The following is a 27,224-nucleotide window of genomic DNA, read 5'->3' as shown; positions in this document are numbered from 1 at the left end:
CTCCATATACTTTATCAGCTCAGTTGCTCTCCCTTGGACTTTTAATGCCTTGCGTGTACAGGCCACCTAAACTACATGGCTTATTCCAGAGGTGGGACTTACCTGTGCCAACTGTTGGGTTTTATCCACAACAGCAAAGCAATCTGGATAGTAAGGGATCTTATAGGAACATAAGTGAGATCAAGGGCAGGGCAAGTGGCTTCTGGATGGATCTAGGCTTGACTTGGTCAGGGAAGGGCAGGGGCCATTATGTACCAGTTTTTCATTTGTGAATGTAGTTGCGATTTCACCTGCCCACACTGTCCTTGCAAGCTGTAATTGCCATTAATTTGCCATGTAATGAGACAATCCTTGAGCAGCATCCTAGCCTGTTCTTGGTCTAGCCCACAAAGCAAACCAGTGCACATCTCTGACTAGGACCTATTTACATGTGTTTTGTAGTTGCAGCCACCAAGTCGGTTCCTTGATGCCCTGTAGGATCACATGGCGGTGCCACATTTCTTATGCTCCCAGGAGTACCTACCTACGCACAGTTACAGAACAATCCTATATCATATCAATATCTGTTTGAGCCCCATCAGCTAATACAAAGTGGTCTGTGGGATCTCTAAAGAGTGCGGCCAACCCCTTTAGAATAATAAATGTCCAGTTGTAGAGTTTATGACCCCATGGCCAAAACAGCCAACAAAATCCTATTTAGCCTGAAATTCCTGCAACACCAGTAGTATTTGATACTTAATACTACCCATCACCTGTTGGGGATGAAGGTTCTTGTAGTCCAACAAGCACCACAGAAAAAATGTTGCTGCCCTGTAGAGAATTCAAGCCAAGTAAAACAAAGTTAATCATTGTGGATTTAAACATTAACTTGTGTGCACTTCTTTACGTTTAAGCACAGAAATGCTTTGTGGATATTGAGAGCTTTCCTGTTTGAACCAGCTGAGGCTCTGCGACAGCGCACACTTCCCCTTTATACACAAGCTGACCTTTACTTTGCCTTTGTTGCTGAATCACAGAAACAACATTGGTTTCTTCCTGTTATGCAAACCCTCTCAGTGAAAGTTCTATTGATTGCTCCCTGTTCTGCCCCTAGAGCTTGCTAAGTACTTGGCTTCCAGGCAGCCTCAGACAGAAGGCGTATCGATAGATAGAACGGCTACGTCCGTGCCAAGGTCCTGCAAGGGCCCCAGCAACAGGCCTGTTGTTTCCACTTGTAATGGACATGTGGGCATCCGATAGCCGCCATGTTGCCAAAGTCACAATAGAGGAAGTGGTAAGAGTAGTGGTGCAAGGTGCCCATTTCTGTTTATGCAGGAAGGAAAAGCACACAAAGCTGCAATCAGAAAATGCAGGACGATGCTATGAAATAGAAATACCATGGGTGGAGGCAGGACTTTGTGATACGCTTGCTTACTCTAGGGTGATGTCAGGAAACAGGGCAGTCACTGGGTTAAAACCATTAGGGGAATTTTTTTCATTGCTGGGGGCCCAATATCAATAAATCTAAAATGCAGTTTGGTATGTCACAGGGCCCCCCTTACACTTGGACTGGCCCTTAGAGGAAAGTTTTTGATGATGTAACCTTCCTTGCCATGTAACTATATGGCATCAAACATCAAACTATTAATTGGCTTCTGGTAAAATAAGGCATATTGCACCTTTAATTCTCAAAAAACAATTCACTTGAAAAGAAACATAGTGCATCATATGGTTTGGTTTTCTGCAGAAACTTGGATGGCACAGACTTCAGCAAAGCATCTGGCATTACAGAGTATTTCCTGATGATGTAAGTGTGTGCCAGTTGCATCGAGTTGTGCCAGATACATTACAATAGTCTGTTCCATCTTTGACAGGTTTAAGGCTGTTGGTGAGGGTGATCAGTGGGCACATTGTATTCCTGAAAGTCACTACACGACGGCCAGCAAACCTTCAGTCCATAGTGACAATGCCAAGTTTTCTTTGTCCTCGTCCCGTTCCAGAGGCAGCTTCCCAATGCACACAGACTCCGACTCCCAGATTTGCTTTAAGGCACTCACATAAGGCAGAGGGAAGCGCAAGCCAGTCACCTACCAACAGAAACACACAAATCACTTTGCATCCTAAAATCAGAGCCTGTAGTGCCGGGCACAACTGTACTGATGGGAATTATACTGTCTAATTATGGATTATGCTTATATACAGGCAGGTCTTGCACCCTGCAGATCAGTTTCTACTATGGCTATATAGCCATGTTGTACGTGGACATACTGCGCTAGTTTGTAATGCAAATCAAATATTTCAGAGGCTAAAAATGAACATGGAGGAAATGATAGGGCTGCTAAACAGACATGGAGTACAGGGGGATTATGTATACACACAATCACCTTTAAACACAAACATGTTGCCCCTTTAACAGACAATATTTAGGGAGTTAAAAACATTGAAGATGCTGGACATTCATGTCCTATATTTAAAGCAACTGCTCCCCCTGCTGGTTGGTTCTGGAGTCAATCCCAGCACTGCACTCCCACAAACCCAGAGAAGAGGGAAATGGTTTCTGGTCACTACCGCATATTTGCTATTTGCCCTGAGGGAGAACTATTTCTCTGTCATTTGCTGGCACTCTGTGGGGTCATGAAAGCAGATGTCTGACAAATTGTAGCAATAAAAAACAATAAAATACCTTTTTTTTCTGCTTGCTGTGCAACTAGAGATGGTGTCCCACACCCTTTAGGAATGCAAGGCACCCTGTATAGACAATCATTTATCCCCCCTGGAAGCAAGTGGGTAAATAAGCAGAACCCAAACAATGTGTGGGTCTTTGTGTACTGGACCAGAATAAGAATCATACAATAATGAGTCACAATTCTGCTTAAGCTGACATATGAATCAGATTGGTCTACAGAATTCAGCGTGCTTTCCCATGAATGACTGGACCTTGCTTTGGATCTAGCAGAACCTAGAGACTGTAAGACTGTATTTGGGGATTAGGCAAGATACTTACAGGCCGCTCTTCATCCTGCATCCCCATCATGTGGGTTTCCCGGCTATTTTTCAGCGAGTGATACACGTAAACCACTAGTTCAGCTGCTGCATTCTTCAATTACAAAAAGAAAGACGTTGTTACAAAATATATCTTCGTACTTACAGGGTGCCACGCTGCCGATATGGCGCATATGTAAAGGGTAAGTAGTAGCTCACATATTAGAGTGTTTCATACTTCTAATGCCATTACACATTTGGCAGCACAAGGTTGACAGGCAAAGTGCAGTGGCACAGAAAGATGTATGCTACAGTACCTGCCTCACATATGCCACAAGTGCGTATTTTTTGGGTCCCGATACAGTTCAGAAATTACAGGAGCATATAACATAGGTATGACCCTGACATTAAAGAATTTAGATAATACCCTTCCAGGTTACAGTGTATACTTTGATGCGCCATTTGATATATATTTATAACCAATATGGAGGTTCCTTTTATACCCGTGCAGCATGTACAGTATATTAGCATTCTCCCCAGAAAAAGGCAACCACTGAGGCAGGGTTTATAGAGTTGAGGAGGTAAATAGAGGTAAGAAATTACAGGTTTAAGAAGCCACGGTGAGAATCACAGACTGTTTGTACAACACTATTGGACAAAAGGGGCCACTACCCTATTTCAAGGCCTTTCATTCTAGATATGGAATGCTATGGCCTCTATGGGCAGCCAATCACTGTAACCCTACAAAACAATGCACCTCCTTCTAATAACTTTATATTATACTTACAGATTCCTCTGCAATGTGGTCTACTGTAAAAAAGGCATAATCCCGGTATAGAAGTTGGGCGGCAGAATGGAGCTTGGGCGGCATGCCTGTGTGCGTTAAAGAAAGGGAAGCGTTGCAGTAAGTGGTATCCCACTCATATTGCTACAGGATGCTTTACATACATATATATAGTACATATATACATACATAGCATAACTCTATATATCAAATAAATCAGGCATGCACTGTACACAACTACCATGATCCCCTATTCAGCACTGGAATGTTAGTTCAGCAACATCTTGGGGCATTTGAGCTTCACATACTGAATATAAGTACTTCTTTCCCAGCATGCAAATAGCAGTGTGGGGTCTGGATTAGGATTAGGGGGTAACAGTAAACAGGTAACATGTCCCTACCATGAAGTAATGGAGGAATCAGAAAAAGGGCACAAACCTGTTGTTTGTCCAGGTTCCTTGTTGTCCAAGAAGGGGGGCAATCGACTTCCCATGAAATCTCTGAGCATTTCAAAGGAGCGAATGTGCCGGTGGCTCTCCAGCCCTTTAACCACTGTGGTTAGGAGAGAACTGAGTTGTTGTGCAACACCAGGTGTGTCCATGCTCTGAGATTCAACAAACAGACCAAAAATACATGTTTTAGAGAATCTGGGTAAAATCTAAGAAGGAAGAAGCTTTAATAGGAAATATGATTTAAACGGAATGTAACCCTGGAGACGAATGTAGAATTAAATGTGAAGAGATAGGCGGGATGGAATAAATGCATGGAGCGCCTAGCGATGTACTGTTGCAGAAATCAGCTTGCATCCCTGCTGGGATGGCCTATAACCTGCTGTGACAGCCCAGCACACTCCCAATAACAGCAGAGAGAGACACTCAGAGTCATATTTATTTATCAGCCTCATTTCTACTGCTTTTAAAAGGGGCTGTTCACCTTAAAATTAACTTTAAGTATGGTGTAGAGTGTTCTGAGACAACCAACAACTGTTATTCAAGTTTTATTTTTTTGTGATTTTTTAATTATTTAGCTTTTTGCTCTGCAGCTCCCAGTTTTTTGCCAGTATCTGGTTGCTAGGGTTCAAATTACCTTAGCAACCAGGCAGCAGTTTGAATGGGAAACTGGAATACGAAGAGGAAAGGGCCTGAATAACAGTAGAATAGAAACATAGATAAGTAATAACATGTAGCAATAATAATATAATTGTCTCGCAGAGCAATCGTTTTTGGCTGCTGGGGTCAGTGGCTCTTTTCCAATTGAAAAGTTTCCAAGAACTGGTCATTTTATAACATACTAAAAATAACTTAAAGGTGAACCACTGGAGGTCAGGTGGCTGGGTGTGGCCCTCCAAAGTATATTTCCTGTTCCTTTCCTGCCTATTGGCTGGCATTGACTTCATTATTTCAATGAAACAAGGTAACCAAATAAACGGTGTCCCTAGGTAAATCAAGCTGACCATTAGGATGAATGATAGGCAAGACCATTACCAGCATTTGTTGCCGTGGGATACCTCTTCGCAAGTCTATATTTTCTTTTGCAGCATCAAACAGAATGCCAGGGAGAAGGTCCTGTAAGTAATCACTCCAGGAGCTGAAAGCAAGTGAAATTCAGAGGTTATTTCCCAGCGATACAGAAATAAATGGAGGGTATATCATTTATCATTTACTTATTATACGGAGAGTTAAGAACGGTCTAGTTCAGTCCTACAGACTCACAACCCCCCTCCCACACAGTTCCAGCCGTAGCTAAAAGTATACGTGCACATTTGTGATTAAAGGGGAAGTAATGCCACTCATCAGCTCCTCGCTCTATAAACCCCAATTAGCTTTTAGTTAAAGACGATTAAATAAAAAAGGCACCTGACTTAAAACATGGAAGTCTACTGACTGATCAGTTTGTGGATCAGAACTGGACTGTACACTAATGCAACCAACCACAGTCAGGGAATTATACTTCCACCCTCAGTGATGTGCTCTTTGCTACTCACAGCCTTTCCTTGCAAAACAGAGTGAGGTTAGTGAGCACTTGTGCGTGCTATGAACTTAGTACAGGCCTAGGCCAGGATTTAAAATAGGCCCTGGTATTTCAAGTACACAGAGGCCCAAACAGCCCCCCAGCAGCCCCTCTGGCATTTGCCAGAATCCACAAGTTGCCAGTCCAGGCCTGGAGTCCCTTTAAAAACTCCTTGCAAGTTCTACTTACTTGTTCTGGTAGGTGCTGATGGTCACATGGGTGGAGTGGGAGGAACCGGGAAGGGCCTGAGCCTGATGAATGACTCCTCTGGGAAAATATAACAAATCACCTGGCTGAAACACAAAAGGACATGGATTCACCTATCCACATAGGTATTGTACTGTCACTGCCATTTAGATTTATAACGAAGCATGGGCAAGTAAGTTTTTATTACTTCTGCTTTAAACTGACAATGAATTGTGTATTGTGGACAGGTTCTTTCATACATAAAGCATACATAAAGAGCGAAGTCAGTGCCTAGTATTGATCATACCCATAATCCCCAGTACCAGAGCCAGACTGCAATATCCATTATAAGACCATGAAGGCTGCGACATAACTGCCCCCATCAGGCAGGAGCCCTAGAAGAAAATGATACCTTCAGTACAAAGTCGTGTGTTGGAGATCCAATCTGATCCTCTGGAACAACACTGTAATCTCGTGCCAAGGGGACCACAGGACTATACAGGCGCCAACGTTTCTCCCCTTCAAGCTGCAGAATGAAAACCTGGGGGGGGGAGGGGAAGAAGATAAGCAGCAATACTTAATACATACAAGGGCTCATTTATTAAGACATGAGCTAAACTGAGCAACCAATCAGCAATTTGTTTTATTCAGCTTATGGCCAGTGAGAAACTGAAAGCATGTGATTAGTTACTATGGACAACTGCACTGGTTCAATTTAACACCTATTTTTGTGAATTCACCACAAAGTGTTAATATTATAAGATATCAATTTTGTGTATTCATGTATGTAACAGAATTAATAAAGAGCTATTTATAGAATCTTAACAAAGACAAATCCAAGGGAGCAATCTACAGAGGTCTTTTTAGGATACTGCTAAGAAAAGACATGACACTAAAGGCTTTGGCTTTCCAATAAAATATAATCTGAAGGACAATATAAGGACCAAAGGACATCTCTCCTCATATCTGATTTAACCTTTGTTTGCTTGTGCCTGCAAGGGGATACTTCTACACTGCTCAGGCAAAATAAAAGTCATTTTGGTGTGTAAGTTCTAAATTTCATAATGTAGTTACCCTTTAACAAGAGAGATGACTTACTTTTAGCAAAATCAACAAAAATTCAGCTAATTTTTGTTTACTGTATTTATCATAAAGGTAATTTCTCACGTAAATTGCTGCATTAATTATAACACAATCTTTTGCTGCCATCTAGTGGAATGAAAGGGGCACAGGTTTATATAACAAAGCAAATGCCAGACATGTCCTTTCTTCTGCAATTATCTCACTTATCTAATCCATCTATACATTCATCTATCCACCTATCCCTCTTTTCATCCCTATCTATCTATCCATCTATCCATCTATCCATCTATCTATCCATCTATCTATCCATCTATCTATCCATCTATCTATCCATATATATCATCTACACACATACATACAAACATAAATGTAGACATTACAAAAACACATGTGAATATGAACTAAAGTCTTAAGTTGCCTTTCCTCCTATATAAAACCCACTGGGAGTACTGTTGGTACCAAATAGATATCATCTATAGGGTCTCACCTCAACATCATCATAGTGAGCAGGCAGGCCCTGGGAGTCCTGGGGAGTGATGTAGATGTTACTTCCAACCAAGGCACCGAAGAAACACTCCAGCTTTTCGATGATGTGCCACAGGGCATCCTGAAACATGAGCACACACACTAGTACATCAGGCTGACTGTACAAAGCACAATACAGGCAAAGAGGCACATCAGTCTCTGTGTCAGTAAACAGATCCTAATGCATATTAGTCAGTGCTCCTATTAGCAGAAAACTGCACTGCCCCTGGGTACTTCTGAGCAAGCACCATGGAGCAATCTTGCTGCTTCTCCCTTCTTCATGTGGGGTGCACCTGGCAGTAGTGTTAGGCACCTCCCACTGATTTAACCCTTCTATCTCTGGTAAGAATGGTTGGGACTTTTGGTCAGTGGTCAGCTACTTGTCTGTTCATGCCCGGGGGCTTTCACTTAATTCGATTTCATACATGAGTGCCGCTGCCATGGGTTTTTTTGTGTCTAAAGGTGGCCATACACGCTAAGATCCGCTCGCCTGACGAGGTCGCCAAGCGAGCGGATCTTCTACCGATATCCCCACCTACAGGTGGGCGATATCGGGCTAATACGGTCGTTTGGCCCTAGGGCCAAAGATCGAATTGGAACAGTGGGTATAGGCGTCAGTTCTAGGACCGTGTCAACGAGTTGATGCGGTCCCCGGTCTGACTGAAATCAAACCTGCCGATCGAGATTTGGACGATTTCAGACCAGATGTCAGTCGGGAAGGCCCGTTGTTAGTCCCCATACACGGGCCGATAAGCTGCCGAATCGGTCTCAGGGACCAATGTCGGCAGCTAGAATCGGCCCATGTATGGGCACTAACGACAGGCCTTCCTGATTGACATCTGGTCTGAAATCGGGCAGATCAGATCTCATGGTACAGCCAATGGCCTACTAGATATTCAAACAAGATATAACAAGGTGCTGGAAATGGCCAGCAACATGAGCAGCATTAGCCTGGTGTGGCATAGGCCTAACATTAACATAAACACAGAGTGGGACTTCTGCAACATTGTTTTAGGAGTCGGAACCAGACAACAGAAAGGAATAATCAAACACGGCTTTAAATAAATGAATACAAAGAGAGAACCATTGAACAAAATAGAACTTTGGACAAATCCTTACGTTAAACCTCTGGGGCTGATGGAACTGAATGGTGGCCTTCCCGCTGCCAAAGTCTTTGAGGAGATGCAGGTAAGTGGCTTTCCCATGTCGTGGCAACGATATTTTCTTGCCGTCTTTGCATTTGAATACATTGACGTCCCTTTCGTAGTATATGCTGCCCCCGGCGATGTGCTTAAGGTCCAACAGTCGGAAGAGAGTCTGGTAGTAAGCAGCAAATGCGGGGTCCCTTCCCTGGAGAAGCAGGGGTTTGGTTTCCCAATAGTCACGGAAAAAGGTGTCACTTGTTACCGGGGAGATGAGACTTTCAAATAATTTTTCTGGGGTAGAGAAATCCAGAGGGGATTTAGGGTCGGCCTCATCTCGCTTGGCTAATTTGGGCTCGCTGTCTTCCGGGTCTCGCTCTTTTCTTCCTCTGCGCGGCATATTCTACAGGGAGACAGCAGGGTTAGTAAAGCAGTCACATAACCAACATGGCCCTCTTAAAGGGGTAGTTCACCTTTATATTAACTTTGGATCTAATGTAGATATTTTGCAATTAGTCTTTTTTTAAATATATTTTTATGGTTTTACAGTTACTGTATCTTTTTGTTTAACAGCTCTGCAGTTTCAGCAGTCTTACCCTAGCAACAAGGCAGCGGTTGGAAGATAAGTATTAAAATGTAGCAAAAATAATACAATAGTTTTTTGGTTGCCAGGGTCAGTGACCCACATTTAAAGGCAAATAATATAAATAAATGAGTCTATTCACCAGCAGTGAGGGGTGGTTGCCATTAGAGTCAATGGCAGGCAGCACAGGCAGTAATATGTGCCATGTGCAATAATCCTTAGGGGGGGTATGTAAATATAATTTAATCCTTGGGGGTGTAAATATAATATCTATGTCTGTTTATATTCCCTGCACTGCTGGTTCTCTATCCTGAAACAATGTAGAAGAAGGAAGCTAATTAACACTGAGAAGGACCTTAGAATTACAACCTCTTCCAACCCTCCAGCTCCTTGCACCATAGTTGAGTTGGCTCAAGCCACAGCATATAAGAGACTGCTGGGAGCTGTAGTTCAGCAAAAGGTTGCCTTTATATACAGAAGTTAAGAGACAGTCACCTGGAAGTTGTTGCAATTAGTTTAGGGGAAAATAAACATGTGTGCGCTAATATATAACTCCTATATATGACTTGCTATAGCAGCAAGTGCTGTGAGTGGTTTTTCTTGCCCCTCTATGGGATGCCCCCCAGCCATTGCCTCTCAGTGTTACTATGCTTTACTGATTAAGCACTGACAGACTGCTTGCTGCACATACAGAAAAGCATGCTGGGAGCTGTAGTTCCTCTGTAGCAGGGCAGGTAGAAGTTAAGCCACATTTTCTGGAAAAATAATACTTCTTATATATATAATCTTTACCCAATTAATAACACTGACACAGGCATCATTTCTAGCAGCCAGGAAAGCCAGGGTTCTTATATGACTTGGCAGCCTGTCAGCCCAGCCACTAGGAGACTGCAGGGAACAAACTACAATACCCAGAGGGCATAGCAGTATTACAATTCCTTCCTGAGGAACTTTGGGAACCAAATTACCAAGATGATATGAATAGGAGACAAGGGAGCCCCTGGCAAGTTTGGGACCCCTAGTAGCCAACCTTATGTATCTACTTTATCCTCCCTGATAGCACTAATCCGGGGAGCAGACCCCTGTCAGGCAACATAAAGACACCCCACAGAATGGCTGCCCAAGAAACAGAAGCCAAAAGCAACTAATACAGGTTTCTCCCATCAGCCCCAGCACTTACTGTCAGCCGGGTCACGTGTCCTACTCACTGAGGCCAACCACGTGTTACCGTACTCCCAGCATGCCCCGCTGCTAACCACTCCGCCAAACCGGCTGTAGGAGGGACCCAGTGACTTCCATTCCCCTTCAGCGCCACCTTGTGGCTCCCTGTAGAAATGCAACTTGGGGAAAGCTCTGTTCTTATCAGTTAATAGCGCATCAGCGCACTGCCTTTAGCGGAAAAATAAAGGCAGCAAAGTGGTGGGGGATTGGTACAGGGAGCCCATAGATAGGAACGGACCAATGCTTAGTTAAGAGGGAGTTGTGAGCTGTCAGTGTTGGACTGGAACCCCAGGGAACCACCAGAAAACCTTAGAACATAGACCCACTCTCCAAACTATTTTTCCTCCTTTTCTCATCCAGCCTCTTTATTCTCTTTCATTTACATGCTAACATCTATTCTTCCATCTATTTCTCCTCTTTGTTCCCATTCAGAAATAGGGAATGACCATGAAACAGGCCAAATGGTCAGGAGCAGGAGGGCCCACTGACACCTGGGCCCACCGGGAGTTTTCCTGGTATCCTGGTGGGCCAGTCCGACACTGGGAGCTGCCGTAATGCTGCCAAAGGTACCCAGCCCAAAGGGACGGGATATGTGACGCTACTGCTGGCATTTAAAGGGCTTGTCACTACTATGGCCGTATTACCTTTAGTTAGATTCAGGCAAATGCAGTGGGAAAAATTGTACAGTTGATGATGTACAGTTTTTTTTTTTTATTATTTATGGTTTTTGAGTTATTTTAACATTTTGCCTTGATGCTCTGTAGTCTGGAATCTGGTTCCTACTTCCTACTGACCTAGCAACCGGGTGAAGAGGAATGGGTGTGAATAGAACGATAAGCAATAGCAAACGATAATAATACTTACATTTACCTTGTGCCAGTGAGTTTTGGTACCTGAATAATAGTGAGTCTGTATCAGCCAGACAGCATGAATACACTTGGCAGGAATATTGCTAAAATAGATGGAAACTGGGGCCTAATTGGGATGGAACATTGGAATATGCCCTTCTGGTTTTGTATCCATGTGAGCAAGTAAGAATGTTGTTAGAGATTCCTTTGATCCTATGGGTCCCTATACAAAACAGGCCATTGGCGGCCGACTTGGCTTTTGGCTTGGCAATGGCTCATAGAGCTGAATGCAGCCATTTATATTGATTTGGGCAACAAATTTACTCCACATTCCCCGTTCATAATTAGGACCCTAAAGGTTGCTTAGCGAAAGGACAATGTATGATCCTGCTCTTGCAATGGCAATTAAGTGCCAGGAAAGCTATAGGAGAAGCTCCAGTACCAAAACAGAATAGCAACCTGTATCCTGTGTGACTGATACCTACTAAAAAAGGTTTAATCATTTTCTCTAGGGTTTAGAATGCAGTTCAGAAACTTGCTTTGCAACCTAAAGGTGACCATACATGCTAATATCTGTTTGCTTGGCGAGGTTACCAAACTAGAATCGGCCCCTGTATGGCCACCTTAAGACTTTTTACTTTCTGTTTTAGAAGGATTTTTTTTTGGGCACGGGGGCCAATTTTGAGGCCTTGACCCCAGAAAGCCATGCTATACTGCAGTCCTGACCACTATACAACAGTTCTGGGGGCCCAGAGGCCGTAGAAGTTGACAACAGTGCATTTCTAAGAGGAAAAAGGCATGCAAATCAATATACTTTTCAATAACATATTTAATAATAAAAATAAAGAATTTTAAAATGTAACAAGATTTATTTCACCATAGCGTCTGTTATATGCTATGTAAAAGGAATGGATTCGTCTTGTTGGTGGCTCCATTTAACCTTCTGCAGGACTGTTTATTATTCATGTTTACAGAAAAAAGGAACAAAAAATAAAATCCCATGTACAACTTGATATGCAACGGTGTCTTATTTTCATAAGTACGCTCCCCAGTAGAAAAAGTTAAACACTATGTAAACAGTGGGGAATATGATCCTGGAGTACGTGTCGATGACATGATTGTTCTCCAGGATGATTCTGCCAAAGTTTCCCCTGATGGACTTCTTCCTTCTCACACGCATGGCGTCCAAGGTGGCCACGCTGGCGGCACGTCCCCGCGAGGAACTCTCCTCTGAGTGCATGGAAAAGTTCAAATCGGCATCACTGTCATGGAAACAGCCATCAAACGCCATGGCTTGTACTGCTTCAAGGTTAAGCGTCGCTGACGACTAAGAAAAAATACAGAAAAGTTCAAATGCTTTCAAGTGAATTAGTGGAATATCAGCAGTGTCGGACTGGAACCCCAGGGGCCCACCAGAAAACCTTAGACCATGGGCCTATTCTCCAAAATATTTTTCCTCCTTTCCTCACTCAACATCTTTATTCTCCTATTATTTTTAATTACATGCTTGCATCTATCCTTCCATCTATTTTTCCTCTTTGTTCCCATTCAGAAATAGCAAATGACTATGAAGTAGGCTAAATGGTTAGGAGCAGAAGGGCCCACAGACACATGGGCCCACAGGAGTTTTCTTGGTATCCTGGTGGGCCAGTCCGACACTGAATATCAGTTTGTGTTGGGGGCTCAGCTCAGTTTATTTCGTTGAATAATTCTTGTACAGAACATTCGTTCTAGATCTATGGGCTATACAGTTCTAGACCCCTACAGCAATGGCAGCTTTTTACCTTCCCTCTGCGTTTGAGCTGCTTCCTTTCTTCGGCGGTCGTTAGATAGTTTACAGCGGCATACTCGATGACAGAGAGGAAAACAAAAAGGAAACTGATCCACAAGTACACGTCCACCGCTTTTATGTAAGACACCTGAGGCATTGAGGCACTCACTCCGGTGATGATGGTAGACATGGTCAGCACAGTGGTAATACCTGGAAAGGCATGAGAAGTCAAAGCACCAATTAGCATCAAAATACAAAATAATGTATATCTATTTGTAGATTGTTTTTAGTTTTTTTCCCAAGCTTTATGTAATATATTTCTTGGCAGCAACAGTCCCAGTTAGGAAATGTGAGAGAGGCACAAAGGACATTGGATCCCTGTTGGCCATTACGGTTGAGTCTTACCTAGTGATACTCTCGCTGGTACTGCTCTTCTGTCGATCCAAAAGGAAACCCAGGACAGCATGACCATGAGCATTGCAGGAAAGTAAGACTGAAGCAAAAAAAAGAAAATGTGCCGCCTGAGGATGAAATTGATGAATAGTCTGTTGTACCAACCTGCAGAGACAAAGATGGACCCATTGGTTGCTGTATAATATGAAAGAACTTGCTATAAATATCAGAATATCGAAATCTAGATTTACAAAAGGAGAACTCTTTTTAAGCACTAGGGCCCTGCACAGCCCACTCCCCAACCCCATCAACCCAACCTTTTCGGTTCCAGGTCCCAGGACATGGCAGCTTTTAGTGACCATTCTCATGCATCCTGAAGGCTGCCAACAACCCTGCATCTGCATTTGCCAAACAGCTATGGGGCACCAGTAAGGTTAATGTGACCGAGACAAAAAGTAAAAGAGAAATTGCTCCTCCTTTTTGTAATTGAAATAGGCTCCCTAAAAGGGTTCTAGCACTATTACATTTGTACAGATAGACTGAGGGGGGCGACTGGTTTTCTACCTGTGCTGCTGTAAAAAGCCAGACCGTTGGATGCGCTGAACTCTTCAATGAAGAACTGGGAGAGGGCAATGTGTTCATCGGTTTTCAGCGACTCATTCCCGCGCTTCCAGTACAGCATGAGATCCTCTTCATTGTAAGCGTCTTTAGAAGAAGAAAAGATCCAAGGTTGTGAAGAATGTTATTAAGATGAATAGGGATTTCATTTATCAAGACTGTACAACTACCTTAACATGCCAGGGCACCAGACAAAGGGCAGAATGTACCACAGGGGGCACCTACGGGCTGACAATTCAGTGCCTACATAGACGTCCCTGTGTGTCAATTTAATACTTTAAAAGACACATATTGTAAACTTCTACTTTCAGGATTTATATCATTCTTACAGACTATTTCCTTTCCAGAGAGGTCATGACAAATAACAAAGACGCCAACATCAAAAGACCCACTTGTGCCCAGTGAGAGATATGATATTATGATGCCAATAAAGATATGGTTACCAACTGGGCCTCTCTTGAATGAATAGGCAGCCTACCGACCTGTATAGACAGTTTACCAGTAATCCTACTACTCAGGGTATCACTTTAATTCTACTTGTTCCTGCCTCTACCAATGCCATTCATGGTAAAAAATAGGAATACTTACAACTTTCCAGTTCAAGTGAACAGTTCTGTGTATCCAGAGGGAACCTGCTGAAATCCATGAAGCACATGGCCGTCACGGTTATCCTGCAACATGAAATAGAAAATACGTCTTTATTCTATATTCTTCTTTATTGTCTGTAACACAGTACCCATACAAGCTTGTATAAACCCTTAATCCATGCACAGCACCACCAGCTAACCCAAAGTCATTGTGGCCTACAATCCAGTGTTGGTATTTTCGAACCAATTTCAACATTAAAGATGCTGAAAGCCGAAGCATTGCTAGAAAGAACCACAAACAGGTCTCACCTATGACATGGATATAGATGGTATTTGGTGAACCTTTATCTGGAGATGTTTGGGATAAATATGGATGGAAAGTAATAACAAGAGTATTATTAATTTGCCCCACAAGACTGTTGCTTTAATTTGCCCTGCCCTCATTTTGCCTCTAGGCTATCCAGCAGGAAGGATCTTTATATTATTGTATTGTAAGGGCACTGTGACTTGATAAATCTTCAAAAGGTAATGTTCCAAAATATAATTCTACCATTTTTATTTGGCCACTAGTGTACTGTCGCATTAGAACTCTAGCTGATCTGATCAACTGGTCTGATCAACAAGTATTGTAGATCTCCCACATACAGATAAATAGGGCAGAGCAGAAAGTAGCAAGTAAAGCACAAAAAGCAGACAAGAGGGCATTGGAGGAAAAGAAAATTCATTAGAAGTACAATAAAATAGAAATACAGTGGCCAAGCCTGTAACATATCCAACCGACCAGCCAGTGGGACAGATACCCTACAAGGTGCTATATTCTTTATGGCTGAGCCCAGAACCGCAGAACGTGAAGGGAAGCAGCAGCACATGGCGCATCGGCAGATGAAATTGTTAAACCCTCCCGACTGGTGAAATGGTTATATTTATATTTTATAGATATATACATAAGCAGCTTTACCTGGGGAGTTCCAGTCTGGGAACTGGCATTACCCTTTATCATATGTACGTTGTAATTAGGTTCCAAGAATAAAGTAGCGAAAAAGAACGATGAAAGACAACATCGCAATTTGGGTTTAGATGTATGTTTTGTCAACTACATAATAACCCCCTGCAGATGATTGTTTCAAGAGACAGAACCAGCAGTGCAGAAACCAAAAGAAACTGCCACTTTCGATTGCAATTACATTTCCCAAATAAATGTAAACCCACTGACAAATCTTTATTCAAAAACTGCACAGAATTACAAAATGTAAAACTGATCTATGGTTTCCTTTCAGGAGGCCCTGCAACCTGGGGCCAGATCATTGTGTTGGGGGGGGGGGGGGTAGCAGCAGGTTCTGTACATATAACTTTTCCTTATGCACCCACCTGCATTAAAATTCTGGAGAGGCCATGGCCCCCCTGCCTCCAACTCCTATAAAAACAACAGTGTCTATATGTGAATCACTAATACTGGGAGGGGCAGAACCCTATGGAGCAAACCAGGAAGGCACCGGTGATCATAGAGCTGTTGTACCTGTGAAAGTGTACAGGAGCATTATGGATATCGATTCTGAATTTTATTCATAGAACAGCTGTACAAAACTGGAGGAGGATGAAGTAGTTAAAGGGTAGGCAAAACCGATGGGTGTGAAACTGAAAGGAGTTAAATCAGTTAGGAATGGCTGATCCCTTCATCAGCAATAATTCAAATTAATTATCCCTTCAATATAATACTATTAAACACCGGTGAAATAACTGATCTCTATGCGGTTGTAGAGTGTATGGGAGGACACCAACAAGTACTTATCCGTAAGAAAGCCCAGTGTTTATTAGTCAAGGGATGTCAAGCTGTTGTTTGTCTAACGAAGAGGAAAAAGAAAGGGAATTGGACATCTGGTCCATTACTCTGGAAGGATATACTATTTAAAAATAATAAGCTGACTTCCCCTTTGTCGGGGGCTGCCCACCCAGCGTAAGATTAGAAAGGATTTTAATGGCAGGGCTCACAGGCGCTGTGGGTAAGCTGAGGATAATATACAGATAAAGCATGAATATTAATAGAAGCCTTTGTCATTTTATATGCCAGAGCCCTTCTAGATGTCATTACCAGTGCACTAGGGCAGATTTACGGCTTGCCAGGACCTTTGCTTCCTTCATTAATCTCTTTCTAAATGGGGCTGTAGTGCTGCGGCTGCCCCCAGAGTTGTAGGTTCGTCACCAAGTTCTGGGTTATTATGGGAAATAATGGCTCATTTAGAAATATGTTATGTGCAAAGTGCAATTCACCATTTTGGCATCAGTGTGGGAATCCTAAATAGCCACAACTTGTCTGATTTGTCAATATGTATGTGTCTAAGCATTCATTAGTAACAGCACTCATAAGTTAAAAAAAAACAATTTAAGAAGTTTAAAATTAACACCTCTAATTATACATTTAAACACTGCACATCATGTGTATTAACCCCCACAGTTATACTGTATGTATAAGTTCCTACAGCAATATAAAATGGTATATTCCCAAAATGTAAAAGTAGATAAATTACAAAAAACAGGGCCAATACCCAATATATAAAGAGCATTCCGGTACATCCAAAAACTTTTTTAAAGTGAGGGAAATATTCTATTACAGTTATTAAATAGAATAAAATGTGCATCAGTGGGACAAGCCTTAACATCTTTATCCAATTCACTGGCACAAGTCAGTTGCGTGTGTAGGTGCAACCTGCTGACCCGTATCCATATGTTTTGTGCACCAAGTCATGCCCAGCGAACTGGGTGCAAACGCTGTCTTAAACGTGCACTCCAGAAGTGATGCCACCCCCACTTTAAAAATGGTAGATGAAACTCATTTGCACCCAATTTGTTTCAAAACACAAACACAATCGCATCTGTTTTGAGGCATTGGTGCAACTGCGGCAGATGCAACTTCAAGTGCTGCTGCAATTATGCGGACAAAACACTGTAATTTGGGTAAAAAATATGGAAAGTTACTCCTGAAATTACACTGCATTCTTCAGTTGCATTCATAAATAACACTCAATATCCTTGCTGAGCTCAACTATGATATTCAGACCTCCAAGACCACCCTAAGCAAACTTGAGCACCCAACACTACCCTTTGCACCAGCAACAAGACCACATTTCCTCCTCACCAGATCCTTTGCCACCCAACTTTCCCCATCTCTCCATGCAGAAGCAGTAAAAGCAGTGCAATTTTTCCTCCTGAATCGCAACCCCCTCAAGTTGCACCCTGGGAATTTGCCTGCCCAGCCTACCCCTAGATACGTTCTTAATGGCAGCTAAGCATCACCTAAGGCATTTCATGTACCCAGCATGTATTTAAATGGTGATGCTTCATATAAGGGTAATAGCATTTTATTATTTTCTCCCCAAACACATATATGTTGAGTTTCTCCCACTGATGAATGAGGGGGTTGCTTATTCTAGGAGCAAGGGCATTTCTTCTCTAAGTTCTGACCTCAAATGGCATTGTTCCTTTATTTTAACATGGGGAAATAATGTGCAAAGGTAAAATTAAGGGACAAACCTCCAATTTATATGAAAGTGTGACTTTTATCCACCTATTTTTATAAATAAAGATTATCCTACACCATTAACTGTGGCTGCCACTGACCCACATACATTTTGTTAATCTCTGCTTTATCCCTATACATGCCATAGGTCTGTAACCTGAGTGCTAGTACCATATATTCTGTGTTTCCATGCTCCTGTTTATTTTGTGCCACTAATTGTGAACCCTAAGATAGAGGCAAAAATTGACCCTGTACCTGTATATACAGTATATAACACTGATGTTTTAGCTGGATATCAACACTGAACTATACAACATGCCTTACCTTAGACTAAACAAGACATTTCCATCTGGATAAACCCGCAACATTATGTTCTCCATTGTGGTATCGTGAATAAATGAACGCTTGGAATGAACAAAGAATACGTCGGGAACCCAAATCTTTTTAATCAGCCGCCCATCGAATGTCATGCTTCTGTTATTGGTGCTTTGGAAAGATAGCCGCTCGTCTTTCCAGTAGTGCCGGAGGTACAGCGTCATGGTGAAATCCTTGGGGAAAAGAGATGAAGATGAGGAAATATTTGTTTGGGGTAGCACCGTCCTGCAGCTGGGACAACAAACCCTAACAAACTTTTGTCTAGGTTTCTTCCAATGTGGAACAGTCACATCCTCAAATAGGGTTTCCATCTGTTCCATTTTGACCCAGTTTGGTTTTTCTTAGGCCTGTTTGGGTCACAATTGTCTGTTCAGGTTTGAGCCTTGTGAAACCTATAAACCAAAAAATGTCCCATAGAACTGAACTCACCACTTGGCACAGGGGGTCTGGGTGCACATGCCTGATATTGTGTGATTTTTTTAGCCGTAATGTGTTACTGTTTGTTACAGACATATTGGTAGTGAAGTGTGCCCCCAACTTACCATATCCACCTCTGAAATGCTGTCTATGCTTTCTATCTGCACATCAATGCCAACAGGAATGGCTGAACCTGAACAATCAGAAAAGAAAATGCAATGTAACAAACAATGATAGATCTCTGCAACAAATTCAGCATATTTTTTCCACTTTATACTAAATACTTTAAATCAAAACACTAATGATCATTATAAGGTTAATATTAATAACTATAATTATAGAAATATGTAATAACAGACCACCTATTAACTCCAGTTTTAGTGCCATACATTGTGGTACTTGTTATGGAGTAGCCCTGGCAGTGGTATATGTGGGCCCGGGAGACAGGGGGGCCCAGACCACAGCTCCCTAGCCATTCTCCTACCTAAAAGTGAGCAGGAAACAGAAGATGGGGGACCCATCCCAAAAAATTTTTGGCAGTGGAGACCTGGCGTGGGGTAGTAATGCCAGTGCGTAGTAGTGAATGTGTTTAAAACATTAGTTCTCATTGCTATAGGGTTCATTAGGCACAATACAGAGTTCTAATCCAGGCAAGGAGTAAGGGTGAAGGGGCATGGGGAGAGTTACATACGTGTAACATATGAGTTACTTCTGAAGTTGTTCAAAGTTTTCTAACGAGTCAACTTCGGGCGACTTTAGAAAGCCAAACCTACTCGTATGTTTTCCCACAGGCGATTCACATTACTGCTGGTAGGAAAGCATTTTCAGGAAATTAACCACAGGCAACAAATATTCCTGTGAGCCATTACCCTTAAAGTCAATTAGATATGAAATTGTGATATTTCTATGATAATTAGTCACCAAAGTGCCACATTAGCCTTCAGAAGAGATGTTGCTTGTTTTGAGTGTATCCAGTTGCAACGATGGAGTTTGGAATGGGCCTTACCTCCAAATCCAGGTCTCATTGCAAAATCGTGGTCGTCAATGCGCAGAAGCTGCTCCGATTTCATCTGACGAACCTTAGTGCTGTCAATTCTTCTCATTTTGCTGAACAAAAATTCATTTTATTGAGGTTAAAATCTCAGGCCACTTCTATAATGAAGCAAGGTGACTTCCCTAAGGTGGCAGGTCAAATGGTGGGTGCTGTATATTCCTATGATTATTCTCTGCTTACTAACTTCAGTTTTTTTAAGGAGCGCAACATCACAAGACTTTCCTTTTCTCACTAAATTTATTTTACAACTGTGAGTACAAGAAGACATGCTGAGTAGCTATCCTTCCTGCTATAAAGTCATAGCATCACTCTAGTCTATTTGCTTGCATATTTCCAATATTCATGGCTCAGGGCTATGTCTAGCTCTAAGTTACCCCAAGGCTGAATACTTAATGCAGCATAGAAATTATTGTCTTTAAAAATTCATATATAGGATGCAGCTTGCATGAATTATGTGCTCACCAGTGAAGAGTACGTGGAGTTTTCATCCCAAAAGTGGCCATATACTACAAGAGCCGTTAGTTTAGCAAGGTCAGCAAACAAGTGGATCTTTTCACCGATATGCTCACATAAGGTGGGCAATATCAAAGTAATTTGATTGTTTGCCCTTGGGCCAAATGAATCGAATTACAACGGGACTACGACCTGTTGGACTGCATCGATGAGCCGAGGCAGCCCCCAATCTGACAGGAAAATCAAACCTGCCCGATCGACATCTGGCCAATTTTCAGGCAGATATTGGTCGGGTAGGCCCATTAGGGGTCCCCATAATTGGGCAGATAATTTGCCAAATCTGTCTGAAGGACACGAATCTGCAGTTTAAATCTGCCCGTGTATGGGCCACCTTTACTGTTGGCTTCTATTTACATATAAACAGAACTCATGTCTTAAATATAAACTACTTCAGATGAGTTTGTATGGACTTTAATTTGGCGTTTAGTTCAGAAACATGTTCCAGATATACAAACCCAACTCCCATACCTCTACTGCCTCAGAACTCCTCCCTTTATACAGCATATACACGATAGCACCTTATACTGTATATCTTACGGTAAAATGTTACCCTTTTCCAAAAAACAAGAATATTAATGGTCCCAGATGGATCTCTCTCTCTCTCTCTATATATATATATACCACATATCTGTATTAGAGAAAACATATGGAAATAGAGTAGTTAAAGAGAACCTAGATGCCCTGGCAGATGTGAGTATTTAAGTGATTGCCCCATGGCAATATATATATGGCACATATTTACATTTCTATCAGCAGAGTGGCATTCCCTGTGTATTATGGGAATAGCATATTAGTCATACTCATTCAGAATATCAGAGATTCTATAAGCTAAATGGGGTTATGTAATAAATGGCACTAAGTGTGCCCAGGAGCAGTAACCCATAGCAACCATACACATGCAAATGTCATGTAAATTTTAAGTCACTTATGTCACTTGACTGTAAGCTCTACAGGGTAGGGACCACCTCCTCCCCAATATTTGGTCCCTACTTTTTGTGCCATTACTGCAGGGCTGTCATTCTGGGTGTCTCCCAAAACAGCAATATTCATTGGTGGAAAAGACGACGGTCAGTTAAAGAATTCTTGGAAAAGTGGGTTTTATAGATAATGACACACTTTTAGTTGGTTGTGTTACTGCTTTTATATTACATAGATTTAAGACATTTTGAGAAATTGTATTGATCACCAGCAAACTTGATCTGAGGAACAGATCCAGTGGCCTGTATTTTAGCTGGGGCAAAATATTTCATGCCTAAAATATGATATTAGCTCCAAATAATGGTTAAAAAAATAGAGTATTTAGAATTTATTTCTAATGCTTTGTGATCCCAAAGACCTATTTTTTATTTGTCCATGCATCTTGTGTGTGCATTTTCCAAGGCTGAAATAATATGTCAGCCTGGTCTGCATGTGTTGGTGCCCAAGGGAATAAAGCAGGGAATTCTAGTTCATTCAAACTGCATGCCATTGCCATAAATGGAGCCTTATACCCATATTTATACCTAGATAAAATGAGGGAGTCTGCTATTTCTGGTTATTTAGCAGTTATTAGAGTTAAAAGGGTTGGTGTTTCCCCCTTGTCATTGTGGGGAAAAGCCCCTTTTGCTCATCGCTGTAAGCTCTTTTGACCAGGCCTATGCAACTTATCATATGTCCCTCATTCTCCTATTCAAAGACTGTCCTGGCTCCTAATGGCAATTGCATTGTCTTCCTGCTTCCCCTTCATCTGCCCTGCCCAGGTGCTCGTGATGGGTCGGGCATATCTTAAAGGTAAACCAAACCCCCAAAATGAGTACTTAACCAACACAATCGTTTATATCATGTTAAGTGTCCTTTTATAGAATCTTGGTTTATTTAGATAAAGCAGGGTTTTACATATGAACTGGTTTATGTGCCATATTTTCATAGATTATTATTATTATTATTATTTACGCAGTGCTTTACAGAATAGAGGGGTACAAAAGACAAAATAGTTAACATGTACATATAAACAATTAGCAAAAATGGTTTGCAGTTACATTGGATGAGGATCGGAGACACTATGGGGAAGGGCCCTGCTCGCAAGAGCTTACATTCTAAAAGAATGTAAGCTCCTATATAGCAATGAATAGAGACCTACACTGTTCAGGGGCATAGATTTTTTTTTAAATCACATAGCATTGCAGTACCCTGGATAAGGGTACTGAACCCTATGTGACAATATACCTCAGTCATAATGAACACAATATTAACAGGACTGGTTTTTATATAGGAATAGGGGGGCACAAATCAAGATGAAGAAGGCAGAGGATTCTAAATGGGCAAAATATATACATATAAGAGTTAGAGCTCTTGAGCTGTTATATGTCCCCCAAGCAAATCATTATTATCCTTTATTTATAGTGCCAACCTATCGCCTCTCAGATATTTACACATCATTGCCTGCCCCACTGCCCTGAAATAGTACAGAGGCTGCAGCATCTTCCATGTGCTGGGGGGGAGCGATGGTTCATTGTTTATTGAATAAATGGACCATGGGAAATAATCTCTCTCTCATGTACTTCGGCTTAATGCTTCAAAATCTTCTTTGGCAGTGAACACGGACAAATGGGTTTGGAGAGGAGGGGGAAGAATTCCCTCTCTGGGTCCAGGGGAAATTGTAGGTTAATAACATTTTTCACCAAGGATTCTTTTTAAACATCCCCCCCCCTTTCTTCTTAGCACCATCTGTCTTTGATCCACACGGGGGGCACGGATACAGACACAGGCATAAAGGGCTGTGTAACTTCCTATCCAATATACATTTACTGAAATACGTCCCAGGTGTGGATAATAACAAGTGTAGGATCCATTATCTGCAAACCAGTCATCTGGAAAGCTCTTGTATAAGGGAAAGCAGGCGTTACGGAAAATATGCTGTTTGGACCCAAGTCCATTTAGGGTTTGTACAACATTTCCCAAGATTATTTTGGAGACTTGTTGGGTTGCCTCATTCAGCAGACCTACACTTGACCCAAGTAGCTGAAACCGGACCTGTTAACTTTTTGCTAAGCCTGTCATGGAGCTGGCATATAGATGTAGGTTATGGCATCAGGTAGGGGATGAGGAGATATAGGTCAGGAGGGGGCGGTGGGACTCGCAGGTAAATCAATGCCCAACTTCATAGTTGAGCTCCTGTGCTTCCCTGACCAAGGGCTGGACCAGCATATTAGCCAGGGCCATCAGGTTCTGCTGGAAATGTAGTTTAACAGCTGGAAGGGCTGCAAGCTGGACATCCCCAGTAGTGTCAATGGACAAGCATGTGGGTGACATCAGGTCTCGCTGGATGCCTTCTGATCCATATAAAAAACAACCCTTAATCCATTCTAAAATAAGAATATGACGTGCTTGTGTAACCCCTGCCCAGCCATGCATTGTATGAACAGTACTGTGTGCACCATAAATGGGGGAGAGGGGGTATTACTGCACCGCGCCAGGGGAAATCTTCTTGGGAAAGGGGGGCCAGCCTCGCTGCGAAAGTTGTAAATTGTAAGTTACATATAAAGTTACACAATTTATGTAACTTCAGCAAAACTGCCTAGAAATTTGAGTAACTTGCATGTCACACTATTAATTTGCTTATTAACTGCTTATTATAGAGTTATGCCAGCTGTGTATTTACTGAATTATATGAGTATCTCCTGCATAAACTTTTCAACAGTGAAATGACTATTGGGCCCCTACACTTATGCAAAAATGTATGTTACTTATGTGTAACCCCACTGACCACCCCCCCTAATAAAAATACTGACATTAGCACATGAATTATTCTTACTATATTTATGAACTACTTCCAACTAGTTACTGGGCCTCACAGCAAGATGATTGGGCTCCTAAACTTATGCCGTTTACGTAGCTTGTGCAAAAACGTACGTAACTTCCATATAAAGCAATGACAGCACAGAGCAGGGGCAGGAAGGGGTGCAGTGTTTACAGTTAGGGCAAACTCCACTGACCCCCAACGAAGTGCTTGTAATTAATGCATTAATCAATGGAACTCTTTATATGAACTGCTTTTGAATTGTATAGAGTAAAATCAGCTGTTTATATTGTACACAAAAGGGGTGTGGCCAAAATGTTGGTACTACGCACTATAACCCTCCCCACTCCCTGTATAGAAATGTATGTATTTAAGATCTCTATTTTCAGCTTGAGGTTGGTCGTTTCTTGCTTTTGTTGCTATGGGCTACTTGGCATGGGCAATGTTATTACTAACCCCCAGCCCTGAGAATTATTTTGTATGTAGCATTTTGGCATCTTCATTTTATCAGGGTATATGGGGGTTTAACAGAGGGGTGAGCATGTTGAAAAATGTAAGGAGGGCTAAAAAGAAATGGCACGAGGGGTGGCAATTTTTTATGCCCATTTTTGCAACCACACCCCCTAAATTTGGCAGGTTATTTAAAGTTTGAAGACATTCTGGGGGTTTTGGGGTCTTGTTTTTACAGGTTTTCTAAAAAAAAAAAAGGTGAAATTGCCCTTTAAGCTGCAAGTCTCTGTTCCCCCAAGAGACCTGTATAGCTTATTAGTTACAATTGTATCTAAGTGCAGGGGGGTGAGTATTCTGGGTTCTCTGCCAAAGGTCTACATATTAAATTAAGTTTGAGAATCTTTGTATTTTTTTTAGCATTCAGTGCAGATGATCAAAGTAAAATGAGGGACTTTTCAGTAAGAATCCGGGACTGCGGGCTGAGCTGTTAAAATTGGGACTGTCCCATGAAAATCTAGACAGTTGGATTTCTCTTCCCTCAGGCCTGAGCACACCCACCCACATATATGTATTTGCCTAAATGCAGCATAAAGGGAAATGAGTGAATATAATCTCTGATCTGTAGAGAAAAGGGAATTACCCTATAATCGGTGACCCAGCGAGTCTTAGCTCTTCTGGCAGATTAATTAATAGTGAGATCTAGTATTTGCTTTTGAATACGTCTGCCTTTAAGCAGATGTATTTATACCTTCAGGCCCGGAGTGGCAATCTGGCAGGGGCCATTGGGGGGTGCAGGGTCCCCTGAGGCAGAAGCCCCAATGGGCCCTGCACCCCCCATTCCAATCCCTGCTAACAACTGCACCTCCCACTTGTTATCACTGGGTTGGGACTGGTATCTGTAGAGTCACCCCAAGTTTACCCAAGTCTAGGCACATTGTATGGCAGCTCTGGCGTATGAATGTCAATATACAGGGAAAGGAAAGCTCTTTTGATGCAAGTGATGTCAGAATGAGTAATAGGAATTTCAGTAGTCTGCTGCCTGGTTGCTAGGGTAAGTGATCCTAACAACCAGCAGGAGAGCTGCAACACAAAAGTCAAAAGGCTATAATGCCAATGCTGCCGATGGCATCAGTATGGCTTGGTTTCTCTTACCTGGCATTCTTTCGGTTGTCTCTCATGGCCGCTGGCTGGCTGTGCTCTTCTTCTTGATTAACGACTTGGTGAGGATGATGAAGATGCTGAGGAGAATAGGGCTTTTGCCTTAGAGAATGGAAGCCACTGAGCACGGCCCCTGGCCACAAACTGGTAAGCAGCAGTAGTTTGATAATAAGAGCCATATCTTCCAGAATGTGATGCCAATGCTTTGCCCCACCTAAAGAGCTGGTACGCCAAGTCCCGGTTATTGGGTCAGATGGCCATGCAAGGACAAGGCATCCCAGGGGAACAGCGACCCATGCATGCTGCAGCCAGGCTTTAATCTAACAGAATGAAGTGCTCCAGAATCCACTCTGGGACATTCATCATGTTCTCAAGAGCAATCGCTTGGTATCAGGGCAGAAATCTTCAGAAGTTGTATAAGATACACCAGGTGGTCGTCCTTGTCTCTGGTTCTCTACGTTATGTGGATGTAGGAAACGTCAGTGTGTGGCTTACCACCCCCCCGCCCCAAAATATATTCTCTCAGGAAAACTCCAGTATAGAATACAGCGATTTAATCTCCTTAATCCAACACACACACACATACTCACACCAGGGGGGGGGGGAAACAACTTTCAATACACAATGAAATCTGGGCTTCTTTTGTAGAGCTCATTTAATTCCAGATCTGGATTTCAGATATTTATGGTGCCACCTAGTGCCTGAACTGTGTATTGCACATAAAAATAATGGGATCTGTTATCTGGAAAGCCATTATCAAGAACATTTCAAATTACAGATAGATGCCATTTTAATAGAATAATTCCACATTTGAAAACATTTCCTATTTCTCTGTTTTTTTCTTGTACTTGATCCCAATTAAGATTTAATTTATCCATATCGGAGGCAAATCAATCCTATTGGATTTATGAAATGTTTAAATATTTTTTAAGTAGACTTAGGTATGGTGATCCAAAATACAGAAGGGTTCATTATCTGGAATACCGCAGGTCCCGAGCATTCTGGATAACAGGTCCCATGCCTGTACTGTGTATATGTTCTGATAGCCTACTGTGGCTTTTAATATTTTTTAGCTCAGAGCCAACATGTTCAGCCACATTGTGTCTGGGGTCTCTCTTTCAGTGGCAGCCATTGCCGAACAAGAGTATGCACAGTGGAAGACAACCTAGTCCTGGCTTGTACTGGGCAAGCTTCTGGGCAGCCATGGCTGCCAGTGAGACTGACACCAGCCCCAAGCCTGCTGTACAAGTCTG

The 27,224-nt window shown here is 42.2% G+C and overlaps 2 protein-coding genes across 5 annotated transcripts; both read right to left on the bottom strand.

Annotated features, from left to right (window-relative positions):
* Window positions 1-1,632: 1,632 nt before the first annotated feature.
* On the bottom strand, window positions 1,633-10,583 carry riox2 (ribosomal oxygenase 2). 4 transcript variants are annotated; one of them, XM_002933071.5, is made up of 10 exons: window positions 10,455-10,583; window positions 8,669-9,094; window positions 7,512-7,631; window positions 6,354-6,482; window positions 5,945-6,048; window positions 5,230-5,332; window positions 4,184-4,349; window positions 3,749-3,834; window positions 2,984-3,076; window positions 1,633-2,066 (listed from the first exon to the last, which is right to left on the bottom strand). In XM_002933071.5, exons 2-10 carry the CDS (start codon window positions 9,089-9,091, stop codon window positions 1,908-1,910), a joined length of 1,383 nt encoding a protein of 460 aa, XP_002933117.2. In that variant the 5' UTR covers window positions 9,092-9,094; window positions 10,455-10,583; the 3' UTR covers window positions 1,633-1,907. The 4 variants fall into 4 exon arrangements, with proteins under 4 accessions (XP_002933117.2, XP_004912141.2, XP_004912140.2 ...); XM_004912084.2 differs by lacking the exon at window positions 10,455-10,583 and adding an exon at window positions 10,305-10,441; XM_004912083.4 differs by lacking the exon at window positions 10,455-10,583 and adding an exon at window positions 10,067-10,256.
* A 1,571-nt stretch (window positions 10,584-12,154) lies between these two features.
* On the bottom strand, window positions 12,155-26,439 carry gabrr3 (uncharacterized LOC100487991). Its single transcript, XM_018091863.2, has 9 exons — window positions 25,966-26,439; window positions 20,025-20,125; window positions 19,144-19,211; window positions 18,551-18,774; window positions 14,714-14,796; window positions 14,072-14,212; window positions 13,520-13,672; window positions 13,128-13,324; window positions 12,155-12,670 (listed from the first exon to the last, which is right to left on the bottom strand). The coding sequence occupies exons 1-9, from the start codon at window positions 26,148-26,150 to the stop codon at window positions 12,377-12,379; spliced, it is 1,446 nt and encodes a 481-aa protein (XP_017947352.2). The 5' UTR covers window positions 26,151-26,439; the 3' UTR covers window positions 12,155-12,376.
* Between the last annotated feature and the right edge of the window lie 785 nt (window positions 26,440-27,224).

This window comes from Xenopus tropicalis, chromosome 2 (genome assembly GCF_000004195.4).
Source record: "Xenopus tropicalis strain Nigerian chromosome 2, UCB_Xtro_10.0, whole genome shotgun sequence".
Classification (NCBI taxonomy): Eukaryota; Metazoa; Chordata; class Amphibia; order Anura; family Pipidae; genus Xenopus; species Xenopus tropicalis.
This window is presented reverse-complemented; position numbering and strand designations above follow the sequence as displayed.